Source organism: Macrosteles quadrilineatus, unplaced genomic scaffold, assembly GCF_028750875.1.
Source record: "Macrosteles quadrilineatus isolate MER2022 unplaced genomic scaffold, UCM_ALF_1.0 Scaffold_1__1_contigs__length_201487025, whole genome shotgun sequence".
Classification (NCBI taxonomy): Eukaryota; Metazoa; Arthropoda; class Insecta; order Hemiptera; family Cicadellidae; genus Macrosteles; species Macrosteles quadrilineatus.
In genome coordinates this window covers 185,553,147-185,570,916 of record NW_026542594.1, presented here as the reverse complement: position 1 = coordinate 185,570,916, position 17,770 = coordinate 185,553,147, and the positions used below count along the sequence as shown (strand labels likewise).

The following is a 17,770-nucleotide window of genomic DNA, read 5'->3' as shown; positions in this document are numbered from 1 at the left end:
ATACAAAAGTTTACTTAATTGAAATTATTTAATTCTTTTTAGAGCGTTTGAAGTCGGTTGTATTTTTTTACAAAAATAAATTATTTCATGATTTTTAGTGACTGTATATTTTTTTATATATTAATTACTTGAGGTTTTTTGATAAGCAAAACTGTTTGAAACAATCAAAAGTTCCACAGAACAATCATTATTTTAAAACTGCTTGAGTCACCTGTTCAGGTTACATAATCAATGGGTATGAAAATAAACATTTTTAGATATTCCTTTAGAAAGAAAGAGTTGTCCATTACATTAGGCCTAATGAAAAACTAATTGTCTTTTCTAGATACGTTGAAATGCCAGACATCATCGTGACGTTTCCTGCAATCGGTTTTTTTCTACATTATAAAAAGAAATACAGTAACGTCTCAAGCCTTTTGGAACAATATGAAAGTTATTCCTCAGCCACCAGCACTAAAAAATCTCTCAAAAGTGGAAAATTGGTCGTTAACACGTATAGTACCTTTGGAAAATATTATATGAAAGATTGGTTCAGCTAAAAGTGGTGTAAGTCATGTAGGGGGTTTTGTTTGCTCAAGATATAGCCTAGTCGAAATTGCAAATCATCTTCCTCTAGGACTTTCCGAAGTAGGCATAATAGTATTGATATGTTGTAGTAACTGGGTAGAGAATATTAATAAACATTCCACATCTGCAAATGAAATATGTATATGAAAGATTGGTTCAGCTAAAAGTGGTGCAAGCCATGTAGGTGGTTTTGTTTGATCAAGATATAGCCTAGTCGAAATTGCAAATCATCTTCCTCTAGGACTTTCCGAAGCAGGCATAATAGTATTGATATGATATAGTAACTGGGTAGAGAATATCAATAAACATTCCACATCTGCAAATGCATGTTTAGTAATTAAAATATTTAACACTTTAAAGACAATTGACGATTATGCACTGTCACACTTCTTAGGTCGTGTAAGGAATAATTGCATTTAATTTATATTTAGACCTGTTTTACGAATGCTTTGGTTTTCACAATACACCTTTATTTGTCAATATCATACAGCTATTCACTGAAACATATATGTTTTTGTAAGTCAGAATATTCAATACTAATAAAAACAGAATGACTGTATACACAAATCAGGTCAAACGTTAAAATACATTTTTTATAGTAACCAAAACAAAATGCATTTTTCTCAATGTAATTCATTTAGGCTCCATGGCAAGAAATAGTTTATTGATCAATATGAAGCAACTGTTTCATGAAGAATTGTCTGTAGCTTCATTTAAATGGTTTCAACTAACAGCTGTAGGAATGTTATTATTATTTATTGCCTTCTCTGCAAAAATGTAAACAATCTGCACAAATGTAAACAAAATAAATAATGAATATTTAAGGTTTTCAGAATTTTTCACCGAAACAAATATTATACTTAAACATAATATATAAGGTACCAAATAGAAACTCTCCTGGTTATTTAGGTGGTGGAACCACACTGATCGGTAAAAGAATCACAGAGAAATTGGTGAACATACATAGAAAAAAAAAAACATCGCCACAAACAAATTGAGAACCTCCTCCTTTTGTTGGTAGTGGGGAAGTCGGTTAATTAAAAGTATTAAAGTATAGATTGTTTGGAAAAAGCAAAGTGGAAACACTTTACTACACCACTGCTTTATAACTTGCCAAAATGATTAATTTATTATATTTGTAACCTATTGCTTAGTTTCAAGTTTTAATCCCTAACTTGCAAACACTTTTCATTGTGTCTGATATATTTTTAAATTGTTGTATTTTGTTATGCTCTTAAAGTCCAATTGTAAAGTTAAAAACTTGTTTTTCGTATTTAGTTCATGTCCGGTGACACTGATTGCTAGTGCCGACAAAATTTTGTTTCTATTACTTTAGGATTAATTTAATGATTTGTGCTTTACTGTTTGGTTACCGGTATATAACTAGGGGACGAGTTGTTGTATATGTTTAGATAGTTTATTTGGTTAAATGAGGTTTTAAATGACTGAAATTACAATAACAAATTGTAAACCAAACACGACCTCTACAGGGCACCAAACAGAACTAATAATAAAATTGGCTTCAGCTGTTCTATGGGGATGAGAAATCTACTAAGGGAGTTTGTTTTATCGAGGGTGTAGCTTAATGAAAGATATAAGTTTGTTACAACATAAAATACCAACATAAAAGACCAGTGATTTAATATGTTGACTGTGTAAAAATGAATTGTTTTTTGGTGATTTTAATTAGAGATTGTTGTTATGTTTTAGGAACAAAAGCCAACCTCGTAATATTGTATCATCAGCCACGGTGTCTACCAATGGTGAAGAATCCAAGAAGTTGTATGGTTATAAAAATGAAGAATCCGACACCGAAGTATCCCTCAACCAAGACACAAACCAGCTGTTTGAAATTAAAAATGAAAATACTCTACAAGAGAATGACTATAAAAAGGAAGCATTGTCAACCCAAGAAAAAACAAAAACAGATAAAAATATAAACATATTGAACAAGGAAGATCAAAATGATGCCAACATATCAGAAGTGAGCAGTGGAGTTCCTCAGGAAAACCAGTTAAAAGATGATGCATCAGAAAATGAATCATTACCAAACCAAGAAAAAACTGATAAAAATATAAACCTAATGAACAAAGAAGATCAAAATGATGCCAACATATCAGAAGTGAGCAGTGGAGTTCCTCAGGAAAACCAGTTGAAAGATGATGCCTCAGAAAATGAATCATTATCAAACCAAGAAGAAACAGTTAAAAATGTAAACGTTCTGAACAAAGAAGATCAAAATGATTCCAACATATCAGAAGTGAGCAGTGGAGTTCCTCGGGAAAACCAGTTAAAAGATGATGCCTCAGAAAATGAATCATTATCAAACCAAGAAGAAACAGTTAAAAATGTAAACGTTCTGAACAAAGAAGATCAAAATGATGACAACATATCAGAAGTGAGCAGTGGAGTTCCTCAGGAAAACCAGTTAAAAGATGATGCCTCAGAAAATGAATCATTAACGAACCAAGAAGAAACAGTTAAAAATGTAAACGTTCTGAACAAAGAAGATCAAAATGATGACTACATATCAGAAGTGAGCAGTGGAGTTCCTCAGGAAAACCAGTTAAAAGATGATGCCTCAGAAAATGAATCATTAACGAACCAAGAAGAAACAGTTAAAAATGTAAACGTTCTGAACAAAGAAGATCAAAATTATTCCAACGTATCAGAAGTGAGCAGTGGAGTTCCTCAGGAAAACCAGTTAAATGATGATGCCTCAGAAAATGAATCATTATCAAACCAAGAAGAAACAGTTAAAAATGTAAACGTTCTGAACAAAGAAGATCAAAATGATGACAACATATCAGAAGTGAGCAGTGGAGTTCCTCAGGAAAACCAGTTAAAAGATGATGCCTCAGAAAATGAATCATTAACGAACCAAGAAGAAACAGTTAAAAATGTAAACGTTCTGAACAAAGAAGATCAAAATGATGACAACATATCAGAAGTGAGCAGTGGAGTTCCTCAGGAAAACCAGTTAAAAGATGATGCCTCAGAAAATGAATCATTAACGAACCAAGAAGAAACAGTTAAAAATGTAAACGTTCTGAACAAAGAAGATCAAAATGATTCCAACGTATCAGAAGTGAGCAGTGGAGTTCCTCAGGAAAACCAGTTAAATGATGATGCCTCAGAAAATGAATCATTAACAAACCAAGAAGAAACAGTTAAAAATGTAAACGTTCTGAACAAAGAAGATAAAAATGATTGCAACATATCAGAAGTGAGCAGTGGAGTTCCTCAGGAAAACCAGTTGAAAGATGATGCCTCAGAAAATGAATCATTAACAAACCAAGAAGAAACAGTTAAAAATGTAAACGTTCTGAACAAAGAAGATCAAAATGATGCCATGGCATCAACAGTGAGTGGTGACTTACATCCTTCTCTAGATGTCAATAATAGTGAGAATCTGCGGATTGATACCACAGAAAAAGTCAATGTTATAAAAAAAAACTCTAACAACGATAAAATCCAGGAAAGAATACAGGAAAAACAATTATTACCTTATGATAACTACCTTCTGAAAGATTGGTGGATGAAATATAAATTTAACTTTTCGGGAGAAAAAGTATGTGCTTCATCACACTATGTTAATTGTTCATCTGATTACACTGCAGGGTGGCCAGACCTTTTTGATGAACCCATTTCAGAACTTGAAAAACCAGGAGACAAACAAATTACTTTAATTTTGAGTGAGATAGAAAGATTGGAAGAGGAAAAAAACTCTTTACCAGTATTAGAAAGTAGCTACTCAGAAAGTGAAATTATTTCAGATTGTGATAAAACTGTTTCCTCCCCTGAAATTCTTGCAGATACTATTCCCTCGTACAATTTAGCTTCAATCACAAAAAACACCAACAATACTTTTCTAATAGATAGCAACATTTCAAAAGATGATGATTTTGTACAAAGAAGACCCCCTCTTCCTTCGTGCTCTCCGCCAAGAATACCACCCCCTCCACCAATGCCAGTTGCTTCAGAGCCATCTTATTCACCACCCTCATTGCCATCTTCAACTGTTTCTATAGAATTACAGCCAGATGTGATAGCTGAAATTCCTCTGCCACCGTCACCACAAGATTCATCAAAACTCCATATCCTAGAGGCGACACAACATTCCATTAATAGCTCAGAAACTACAAAGCCAGTATCATCAAAACCCAGTTTAGTTTCTTTCAAATTTAAAAAGAGAACAAACCATGGTTTAAAGGTTTCACCTTTAGTTTCACATCCCACAAAAAAGTCTGAATTATTGATGTATCATCAAACATCGTCCTCTTTGGTGCCAACCGTACATAAAACATTTGATTCTGAATCACAAGGAAGTGCTCAAAGTAGTATTAATATAGGAACGTCAATACTGAAATTACTACCTGTATTACAAGACAATCATTCCTCAGTAAGATTAACCCCTTCACCTACTCCATCTACAGTCACCTTAGTCTCACAGTCTTCAACAGCATTACCTAACTTTCAGATGTCCCTGAATCCACCAGAAAAATATCAAAATAACACAGTGTTACAAACAAGTTTGGGAGTAAGTGCGGATAAAACTAGCAAAAATAGGAAAAACTTAACTCTGTGTAGAAATTTGCTAAGGAGAACAAATCTGCATACTCTTAATTGTTGGAAATCAAAATTTAAATGTACTGAAAATCGTATGAAAAAATCGAGAATGAGAAAGTCTAACTTTAAGAATGTTAAATTTAAAAAGAACACTAAAACAACTATGCGGCTAAAGCAGTTGCTTTCAAGGAAGAATAAGATTATTTTTTCATCCAAACAAAAATTGAACTCTCCTAAGACCAATGATTGCAATACACTTTACACTTGTGACCAGATTGAAATTGAAAATGTCTCTTTGGTGGATGAAGGCAGTAACTCATCCTTTGACATTTACGATGATATTCCCTCAGATATTTATCTCTCGCCCACCTGTTCATCGGCAGAAATAATCAAATGTAATGAAATAAAAACAATTGGCGAATTAGAGAACCTTGTAGTTCTCTCCAATGCACAAACATCATATGAAAACGCATTGTCTTTCGATAACAGAAACCCATTTGATCCTAATAAGTCAATCTCTACTCTCACCAAAGATATAGAGGCTTCAACTGATTTTAATCATGAGTTGCCAAAAGCAACCCGACTCCCTCATCTTGAAGAGACTACAGTTTGTGAAAATAACGAAAATGTCAGACAATGTGTTGATGAATCCATACCAGGAGATCCAGTTGCTATAACATATGTTGAGGATGAAGAAAATATTGAAATAGAGTTCAATCACACACTCAATGCAATGAAGACTGATCTAACGAATGTGTGTGGGATTTCAACCAAATCATCTCAAGAATCTACAGTTTCTTCAGCAGCAAAATCAAATATTATGGAAACGTTTCCAGATATGCTGAAAGAAAATAATGATGTGAGAGGAAATAAGGATGAAAACAGTCTAAGTAATGTCCAAGTTAAAAATCTGAATAAAGAAAATATAGTTTTTTCTGAATCATCTGAGACGTCTATAGCAAGAAACTCAACCACAGACATGGAATCATACCCAAAAACAATTAATACAACTGGTGTTTTAATGGAAAATGAAAACAACCTTTTGAGTAGTATACAAGTGACAAATATAAGAACTGAGAGTGTTATTTTATCAGTCCCAACTCCAGTATCTGCATCATTATCCACAGCTACTAATTCTACAATACAGGAATTAGATAAACAAATTACCAATAACAAATTCAATTTGGAAGACAAGCCCGATGATGGAAAAAACATTTTAAGAGACTTGCAAATTTCATCTTCAGACGATGAGAGTGATGAGGAAGATTATGTCAGACCAAGAATTATAAATGGATTTGGCGATCCATTTGTTATATCACAATCCAAATGGAATGATTTGCCTTTCAAGGTTAAAACTGAAGTATTGAATGATCTAAGGGATACGCCTCAATTAGAAATCAACACAGATAAACCTGCACCTTCAACTAAAAGAAAACACAATGACATTCCAACAAAATCACCAAATTATCTTAAAAGCGATAAATTTCTACTCAAACAGAGTGTTCCTGTCATATTAAAAACAGAAAGTCTTGCAAAAAAAGTACAAGAAGTTTCAAAAATCTCCTCTATCAGAGGTAGTGGGATTAAAAACAAAAAATATCATTCAAAAGATCGTGTACTCCCATTAAAGCCTAAAAATCAATTTGTTACTGCCAAGAATAATGATCAAAGAAGGATCCATAAATCAAATAAGCCTACTGATCGACACAAGGCCTTGGAGCAAGTTAAACGTTCCAAGGAAATTGACATAAATGTGGGTACTCCAGAAACACTTGGATCACCAAATACATTAAAGTCAACTGAAACCAGTAGTGGCAATCCAGGTAAAAGAGATATTACAATAACAAACCAAAGGAGAGTTAGTGATAAAAATAGTGAAACTAGGTCCTATATCCCAGTTCAAAATGTTGTTAGTACTAAAACCACAGATGATAAAGATAAAAGAAGTGCCTACAATGCAAGCCCCGGGAAAAATTCAGAAGTCGTTATTCCACCCAATAAACCTGATCAAATTGAAAAGACTTATCAACCTTCAAGTGTGAGAAAAAGATTAAAAAGTGAGGTTGAAAATATAATTCCGATTAAAAGAGACAGTAAAAAAACAGTAAGAAATTGTATACAGAGAACGTTTTCCTTACCAGAACAATCAAATTCAAAACTAATTAATCCTGTATTTGATTCAATTTTTAAAAGTATGGAAGAATCACCCCCTCCAAGATCATTGGCCATTAAGGAACCTGAATCGCAAAAGTATGTTGCTCGACCATACTGGTGTACTGAAAGTTCTAATTCTACAAGCTTTGTGAATCAAAATAGAAAGGATATCTCTTCTGAAAAAGATCCGTCGAATCTTCAGCCCAAGCCTACATTCTCTAACAGCCAGCTTGTGAAAATAGATTCATCGGGCAGAGCGTTGGAACCAATAAAGGGCTTAAAAAGAAGTTATCATTTAAGCTCAGACATTCATGGAAAAAAGTGGAAAAGTAGTAACTTAAATGTAAAGCCAAACCAAAATATCACATCAGATAAATCCAGTGGTAAAGCCAATACGAGTGTCGGTAACATCTCTATTCAGGATAAAAAGTGCTCCAAGAAATGTGCCGTGAAAAAGCAAGAAAATATAAAAAAAGGAGAACGTGTCAAGACTAAAAATGTATTTTCATCCACACCAAAAAGTGGTGATTTAGGAAATGATATCAAAAACAAAGAAATCACAAGGGAATCTTTCCCATCAATGCCCTCAATTGAATTAAATACTGATTTGGAAGGAGTCCATTCTACCAATGAACAAGGCATTTCTAACAAAAACAAAGAAATCTCAAGGGATCCTTTGCCAAAAATGCCCTCAATTGAATTAAATACTGATTTGGAAGGAGTCAATTCTACCAATGAACAAGGCATTTCTAACAAAAACAAAGAAATCTCGAGGGATCCTTTGCCAAAAATGCCCTCAATTGAGTTAAACAATGATGTGGGTCTCCTTACTAATAAACAAGACAATTCTAACAAAAACAAAGACATCACAAGGGAACCTTTCCCATCAATGCCCTCAATTGAGTTAAACAATGATTTGGGACTTCTTGCCAATAAACAAGGCAATTCTTTAAATTATAGCAGCACATCCAACAAAGTATTAACCAACAGTAGTGTCTTCAAACATAATCGGCCGCTTTTGATTTCTGCCAAAGAGCTAAATAAGCTTAAGTTGAAGGTATCAATCCCAATATTTCACTTCTATTCCATAAAAGCTTGCAAAGAAAAACTACTAGACGAGTTGCCCCCTATAAAGAAAAAGAAAGCAAAAGACAGTGGTTGTAGCATAAGTAACCTGAGTTTTGAAAACACTCCTGTAAGAGGTAATAAAATGTGTAAGATGAAACAACAAAAAATTAAAAAAAACAAAGCACAAAGGAATAAGAAAAGCAAAGCTCTGGACATAAGCACAACCAAAGAAAATTCTTCTTTTAGAAATGTTATGAATTGTGACGAGGCTCAAAAGAAAATGGATAAAAAGGGATCAAAACTGAAAAGGAAATCTAGCCCACTGACAAAAGAAGTCATTAACCAACTTAAATGTGAAGATAATTTTACATTATATGATGGTCCTGGTTTGTTGATGGCAGACTTAAACTCACAACCAAAACTCAGCCAGGCTGAGACAGTTCAACTCAGTGGTACTCGATTAAGACAAACTTCAGTTTCATCTGGCTGTGGAAGCCCAAGTAACCAAGAGACATTTTCTTCAGCCTGTTTGAAAACCAATGTAGATTTTAACGAAAACAGTAGCAAGCCACATCCACTTTTATCAAGATTGGATAGTGAACAAGAAAATGGTCAAGCCACTAATGGTTCTGCTAGAAAGTCAGTGGATGATAGTGAACTATTTACTCAAGATATCCATCCTCTAGAATCAACTAATGACAAGGTATTAAGTCGTAGTGAAGCTACAGCAAATAGACCTTTAACATTAAGAGTTAAGTCTCCCAGTTCATTACAATCAGGACCTGATCAGCCATTGGGACAAAGCAGTATAACGAGGCGCCGCATTAGTGTCTTAAGTCCTGAAGCCCTATCAAATCAAGTTCAACCAAATGATCAAGAAAGTGTCAAGAGGACCACTTGGTATGTGGAACCTGAATCCACTGACAATGCACAGCTTGAAAGAGCTGAAGAAAAATGTCCAGGCAAAAACATAAAATCAATTTTTAACGACTTTTTTTGTGAAGAAAATAGAAAAAAAGAGTTGATATCATTATTTGAAATGTCAATTAAAATGGCAAGTAAAGAGTATGTACAACTGGAAGATATTATTAAATGCATACAGTTTGACTATGCACAAAAAGGTGACTTTATCGAGAGGGTGAAAAAACTTAAATCTGTTGAAGTAGTTGAGCTGGAAATCAAAAGAGCAACAAATGAGTATGAACGCAAGCTTGTTGAAAGAAAGAAATTTTTACAGAAAACATTTTCTAATCTGATAGACTATTTTAAATGTGCATCTGATTACTTTTACTTGTCAATATATGTTTTTCTGTCTCAAAAAATTCAGCACATATGCAATGACACTGATTTAAAAGAAAGTTTGTTTCTTGTATTCAAAAAGTGGATTAGAAATGATAGGAACAAACATGTTTTTGACCAGAGTGAAATGGCTTTCATCAATGACTGTAGTATTGTACTCAAAATACTGAATGAAGTGAAGGATTTCCCCCTCCTAATAAGTAATTGTAACACATATGTCTCAAGTCGATGTTTGAAGATGGAAATGGAGCAAGAAAGTACTCCTGTATCAAAAGAAAATAACTGCAAAGAAAATGAAGCTCTTTTCAGTTCCACAGTGACAACAAATACCATTAGCAACAGTGCTGAATCCTCTGAACGTTATAATTCAACTCTGGAAAATGTAGATCATAATATAATCCAAACTTCCACTTGTCAGTTATCCCCCCAAAACAGGGAAAACTCTCAGGTCCCAAATCTAAATACAAATGAGATATCACAAAACGTAAATGAAATTTCTACCTTAACCTCAGTTATTACTAGGGCATTAGCCAATGACAAAAATGTATCACATATTTCTGGCAATCATCTACCAACAGATGGCACTGGGGTTGCTCCAAATTTTAGTACATCTTCTATACCAGAAGATCTTATGGTTGAACCACCACGACAGGGATTAGGAAATAGGCCAAATAATACTGAAGTCAACATGGTTTTCAATCAAAACAATGTATATGACGTCACATCGACTGGAACTATGAGTCAACATATTCAACATAACCACCAAAGGAATAAACAAGTAAGGAATAATTTATCTACCTCATCCAACACCGAAAATGTAATGACTGAAAACGTTGGCAGAATACCTCAAATTCCAGTAATAAATATGTCAGTTTCTCCTGTTCATCCTGCTATGCAGAATGTTACCAGCAATCAGCTGCCAGTATTTCAAACTGTAAATGGTAAAAACACTCATGGTAAAAACACTCAGAATTCCCAAATGACTCAGCAAAGCCTATCTAATACCAGTTGTAACCAAGTGACCAATATCACCATGGTCCAAACACAACCTGTAGTCACTGTGTACCAAGTCTTGCCGTCCCAAGAACAACCAGTTCATTGGAGAGGAAATACCATTCAACAACCATCAGATCATCAAAACAACAACATTCTGCACAGACAAACTACTACTGTTGTAAACACATTTGTGAGTCCACAACCTTCTCCGCACTTCCAACAACTGCTTGATAAACAACAAACACACCTTGTTAACACTCGTAATCAATTTGACCAGCAAATATTGTGGCAATCAAAACACCAAAGTCCTCAACCATACATTAATCAGTTTGCAAACTTGAATCCAAATACGACACAATATCCTCACCAGAATGTAATGTATCAAAACGTTCGACAGACCCAAATGGGACGTAGTTTGGATATGCATCCTCATCAAAATACTGGGATGCCTGGGTTTGGTGGATTCCCTCAAAATACTGGACAGAACACAAGTCATAAAATGCAACAGCATAACTTGTGTAATGAAACATCCGTGCATCCTCATCAAAATACTGGGATGCCTGGGTTTGGTGGATTCCCTCAAAATACTGGACAGAACACAAGTCATAAAATGCAACAGCATAACTTGTGTAATGAAACATCCGTGCATCCTAATCAAAATACTGGGATGCCTGGGTTTGGTGGATTCCCTCAAAATACTGGACAGAACACAAGTCATAAAATGCAACAGCATAACTTGTGTAATGAAACATCCGTGCATCCTCATCAAAATACTGGGATGCCTGGGTTTGGTGGATTCCCTCAAAATACTGGACAGAACACAAGTCATAAAATGCAACAGCATAACTTGTGTAATGAAACATCCGTGCATCCTAATCAAAATACTGGGATGCCTGGGTTTGGTGGATTCCCTCAAAATACTGGACAGAACACAAGTCATAAAATGCAACATCATAACTTGTGTAATGAAACATCCGTGCAGCCAGTCAGACAGCATTACAGTCAATCGAGGCAACCGAGAACACAAAGCTATCAACAACAAGCCGATGGTAACTTATCAATTGTTACCAGAAGGTCTAGCATGGAAACCCCTCAGACAGTTGATGTGCAACAAAGGACTCAGTTTATTCCCAATGTTTCAAGTTCCAATGGACACTTAGCTACTACACCGTTTTCTGATGGGCACAGCCAACATAGTATAAATAATGTGTCTTATGACTCGCTAGTTTCAGGACAGTTGCAAAGTAGGAGAACACCAAATGAAGTTCTTGAATCGACAGATCCCTTCACTCAGGATGAGCTTGACAAATTATGTAGTATAATCGATAGCGACAGGTTGATGGGACTGATAGATGGTACAAATAAAGTAGATAACAATGATAACCAAAGTTTATCCAGCAACATATTAGATTTTAACAGCACACCAAAAGACCTGCTAAAACCAATTAGCTTCACTGATAGTAGACGTGCAGCACTAGTTAACATCAATAAAAATTGGCAAATTATCAGTAAAATGCCAGATAGTCACTTGAACTTTAATGGTGTTAATGTAACAAAAGGGCAGTTATTACGTTTTGTCAAAGATTGCAAGGATCAAGTAGCCTCTGCAGGTTTGAAAGAGGATGGTGAAACAACTTTTATTGGGAACTACCCGTTAAGTGAAGGGGGTTTCTTGGATCAAGAACAAACAGCGGCTTTGATGAGAGGAGTGATTGCAATGAATGCTCGAACAATAACAAAGATAAGAATAAGGGAGACAAATAAAGAAACGTCAAATTCCATGTTGATAAAAGCGCTGAAACTGACTGCTTTCAAGGATTTTTCCAGTTATTTGAGAATCATAAGCATCCTTAAGAAATTGGCTGAAAATGAAAAGAATACAGACGCAATTCGGGCTGTTGAAGAAATAGCTGCCATATTAAGTCCATTCAAAGCACCAAACAAGGTAGGGTATTAAGAGGCTTGATAAATTTAAGCTTAATAGTGTATTAATTTGGTAAAAAACTAAAATTCAGCCTCTCTTTGTAAGCACTTTTACGTACATAAAGGTCGATTCACACACATCAGTTACGGCACGTCACAGTTCAGTCACTTCAGGCAGTGGCGGCGTTAAGAGCCCGCCCCCCCCCCCCCGCATGTTTGTTTGCCGGGCCCCCTCCCAATAATCTTGAAAAACATCACATGTATTACCGCCTAAACTTGCTCTTTAGCTTGGCATGGCATCTCCCGAGGCACCGATGCTTCATCATCGTCTTTCATGATCGCGGTAAATTGTGAATATTCCCGTAGTAATGGAAGGAACATTTATTATCATAGTCTACCAATGATTGCAACCAAACCTATGACATCATCGGATAACAACATCGTCTCCCGCGTTAACGGCCCAATCCCTAATATCTTCTGCTACCAGTGGTGATGGGGAAATAATTTTTTCCTCAATAGCGGCAAAATTCTAGATATATCTCTCACTGAAAAATAAACGTAATTATTCTCTTTCCCAATGACGGCAAAATATTGAACCATCTCCTGGGGCCGTGGAGACATTGTCATCGTCACCCACGGAAAAATGTTCTCGTCGATATCTGTGATTGCGGTAAAAGCGTAGGCCTAATCTTTCAATTTCGTGAATTCGATCCTTGCGGACATAAAAGCTTTTACTTTTAATTGGGCATTATTGAATTGAGTACTGAGAAAATCGGCTCGAGATAGATTTTCTAACTTTGTGCTTAACCTCTCAAGCTTGTAGGCCAGGTTCTGATTGGCTTGAAAATGTAAATTATATAAAAATTTACAGTTTCCAAAGCAAACTGATATAGAACTGATCTCATTTGGCCCGAGGCCCATAGATAAGTATAATTTTTTACCTTACTCGAAGTAAACAAATCTTAAGTGTAGCCTCCTAATAGTAAGAAATGAAATTAAATGAAAATCCTTTTTTAGTAGCATCATTGAAAGAATGGAATTATTTATCAGCTAGTTAGAGCCACCTAGGTTAGTTCGCCGAAGCAACCCTGCATGACTGATGACAGACAATTCTTTTACCTAGGTTGGTAGAGAATTTATATCGATCGGTCAAGTAATAGTGTCAGTTTAACTGTTGTAAACTACTTGTCCTAGTGCTTTTATACAGATTATAACAAATTTTCGCCATAAAAAAACTTATGGTAATTCTCATATAAATATTGTTATGATAGGGGGCCCGTGTGGCTGAGCCTTTCGCACAATCGCGGGCCCTTGTCCCGGTGAAATTTCTCGAAAAATCCTTTAAGTCTCACAGGCCCCCCTAGCTCACGTCCCCCCCCCCCACGCATCACGGGCACTGCGGCCCGCTATCGCCGCCACTGACTTCAGGCACTTAACAGATAACAAAAATATTCTTTTAATGGATTTTCTATTGCACTATATACACTCATCCATCAAAGTTCAGTCTGTCGCTCTGCTGGCGTACATCAGTCAATTTCAGATTTCTTTTCACCAATATTTTTGGGTTGTTCGGACGCCTGACAGACGTGATTGAGTTTAGAAAATAGTACTTTTTTTAATTATCCAAGTTTATTTAAGTCATGTTTTTAACAATCAACGACAGACGATGACTATAAAATGATGGAATATTGTGTTTTAGTTGAACATTGTTGACTATAACAACACTGTAAATAAAGTGACGGAAGAGTGACCGACAGTTTGACTGAGAAATTGCGGATGCAACTGAGACCGGACTGCTGTGTGAATCGACCTTAACACTTTCAGTTTTATATAAAAACAGATTAGATTGGTCATGAATGGATAAATTAATCAGATAAATTCATAGCTTTAACACAAAACAAAACAAAAGTTGATTGCAAACTTGTTATCTTTACATAAAATTCTAGCTTAAAAGTACTTTATTTTCTTGAAATTAACTTCATCCGTGCATGCTTGATTTCATAATTATGTAGGCATAGCTAACAGCAGATTATATTGCCTTCATAAACATATTCATTTAATATTTTCCATACTATGGGTTTAAGACCACTAGATAAGTAGAGACATACTATTGTGTCTGGTTAATCAAGTGTTAACTACAGTATCACAAAACATAAGGTTGAGAACATACCTGTTCAGCAAAATGCTGACATGCTAATCACACAGAAGTAAGGTACAGAGGATACATTCAATGGTACACACGTAAGTGGCGTTTTTCACCAGTCACTGATGTCTAGAGCAAATTCTATTCGTCTTCCCCCCCTCTCCTTTTTCTCTCGCGATCATTTACTACTGCGCTCAAGGTCCTGTGCGCTATGTTGCTATGTTGCCATCGCCATTCGGACTCCTCTTGCTCGGTACAAGTACATTTCCGCCCCACCACACAGAGCTAAAAGCGCACTGTTTAGTTGTCCTCTGTGCAGCTTGTATCCTCTGTACCTTGTTTCTCTATGTGCTAATGCAATTAGATGATTTGTGTTATATTGGCCAATGTTCACATTAAAAATTATATAAAATCCAACTACTTTCCGAACATAAATGCACGCCTTTTTAAGCTTCCTTTTTTTGACATCCAGTCTGTAAATTGTTTATATAAATATTTATATGTCTTATATCTGCTTTTAAAATTTCTTTCTTTCTTCACACTCAATTTTGTTCTGAGCATTTCTACTAAACAAACATAGCCAAAACACTTGGTGTGAGCGAGCGTGACGCTCGGTACTAGGGTGAGTCATGCCTTTATCCCCCTACTGGTGGAGAGAGTGAGGTGGTGGCAGCCCCTGTTTTTAGATTCGTTCTTCAACCTGCGGTATAAATCGATGGTTGTAACAAATCTAGAGTTTAGAGACTGTTACTTAACATAAAATTTAAAAACTGTCCAAGGCTTTAAAAAACACATCAACACCAACAGCATAAGCAGTTATGTCTTTTGTTCACACTGGAGGGTTTCTTTAATCATTTGTTAGTTTAATGCTGTGTTCTCTTCTTTTCAGTGGGCAGAAAGCGATCAGGTGATAACAATTGATGACTGATTCTTTCACTGTAAGACAAAGTGGTTCAACCACTGCCATCAACATGCCTTGGCCATCGCCATGATGTCATATACTCTATCATAAAGAATTGTGTAAGAACATAGAAAACTTAAATGTTATTTGTGTTAAGTGTAAATTTTTGTTTGAATACGCTTATCTATATGTGTTGTTTGATTTAAAAATATAAGAAGCATTCATTTATGGAAAATATTTTTACGCTATTAATATCATATTGCCTGTTAATTTTGGATTATTACTGATATATGTTATGTTTTCATTGAGAATACTCAGTGTCAGATTTACTATGACGACTAAATGAGGGATGCTTTTTAGAGCCACAAGCAAAACAGGGCTGTAGCGTTTTGAACAAAAACTATATTATTTTTAGATTATTTACTAATGTTTTAATAATGGTGTCCTTGTGATCGCCAGGTTGGATCGCTGGGTTTGGATCCTCTGACACTGAGAATAGTGCAATTAAACAGGAATACCATTTGTTTTAATTTTAAATCAATTTTAAATGTTTTAATATTATGTAGTTACTACTTGCACAAATTATAAATTATAAATTATAAGTAAATTTAATTTTTTTCAGTAGCCTAGTTAGATGGGTGTTCTGTTAAAATTTTTAACTAAATGCAATTAATTGAGTAAATGTTACGATGTTCACGATACATATAGGGTTAGTTTTGTTCAGCATTTATAACAAATATTGTATAGGCTTATAACATTTTTAATTGAAAGAAAATTAAATGTTAGATCAGATGTAAGATTGTGTTAACTAGTCATTATAAGTTAAAAGGTGATTTTAGAATTTAAACCAGGTATTAGTGTTATAAAACACTGTACCAAAGAAATATGTATTTTTCGCCAAACTACAGAGTAAGCAGCTTCTTACTGTACTCTTTTCAGACGAGAAAGTAGTTTTTTTGTAGAAAGGGTTTGCGGTTCAAACATACAAGTTGCAGTGCAAGGCTAGCTGAGCGCAGGATTTACATGTAAAGTCAGCTGAGCTAGGGTAAAGTCAGCTAGAGTACAGTTAACAGTCAGTTTTACAATAGGCTTCAACAATACTAGGCTGTCGAAGCTGCCTCCCCCCCTCCTCATCACGTAGAGCCTCAAGCGCCACCGTGTGGACTGTTTAGATAATTTACTAATAAATTATATTAGAAGATGAATTAGGATACAAAATATATTGTAAAACTCCACATGAAACAATAGTCAAAAGAAATTAATTCATATCTGCTGCCTGATAAATCTAAATACAAGTTACAGTATTCCATTTTGATAAATTGGCAAAACGATAGAAATAATTGTAAGTTTATGTTATTCTACACGTCTAAATTTAAAAACATGAATGTTAGTATGAAGAAAAGTATCGTACGCAACTTACTAGGGAAGGTTTCTACGGTACTCCCATTAAATCCTGCACTCAACTAGCCTTGCAGGAACCATAAACACCTATGTCCCAGCGTTGTAGCGTAATTCAGCCAGTTGCATTATTTAAAGTGATTTATTCCCTCCTATCTCAATTTATTACTAACAAATCACCTATTTTGTAAATTTACCATCCCACCGGTAATTAGTTAAACAAGGGAAAATTGTTTCATATTGAAATAAGATATTATGTACATAAAATTTGATATGTTTTGTTACATTTTTGTATTAAATCTTTTTTACCAATACCTTGTTTTCTTTTTCATTATCACAACAACCACTCAATGTTATCATACTCCCTTCACAACATTTAGGTGGTTTTGATCCTATCATTAAAACAATTGACACAGCTCAACAGCTGAGGCTGCCAAAATGTCAATAAACTCAAAACTGCTACTTTATAAGAGTCCAGGACCGCCGGCTATCTTGGATTTTCTGCCCATAACGGCAATGTTTTTGGTTGAAGCATGTTACAACATTGTTTATTTAGATAGCAAGTTTCACAATATCTCAATAATTTATTTTTGTAAAAAAATCAACCGACTTCAAACGCTCTAAAAAGAATGAAAAAATTTCAATAAAGTAAACTTGTATTAGTCAAGCTCACATATTTTAAGTTGGAGATTAATAAACATTCCACATTTGCAAATGCATGTTTTAGTAATTAATATATTTAACACTTTTAA

At 34.9% G+C, this 17,770-nt stretch overlaps 1 protein-coding gene across 1 annotated transcript in view; it reads left to right on the top strand.

Moving 5' to 3' along the window:
• Positions 1-16,075, top strand: part of LOC129003255 (uncharacterized) — a 59,820-nt gene extending 43,745 nt beyond the window's left edge. The window contains exons 3-4 of the mRNA XM_054431552.1: positions 2,278-12,598; positions 15,609-16,075. Coding sequence (XP_054287527.1) covers positions 2,278-12,598; positions 15,609-15,647 — 10,360 coding nt within the window. The 3' untranslated portion in view covers positions 15,648-16,075. The remainder of the gene's footprint in view (positions 1-2,277; positions 12,599-15,608) is intronic.
• The last annotated feature ends 1,695 nt before the right edge of the window (positions 16,076-17,770 follow it).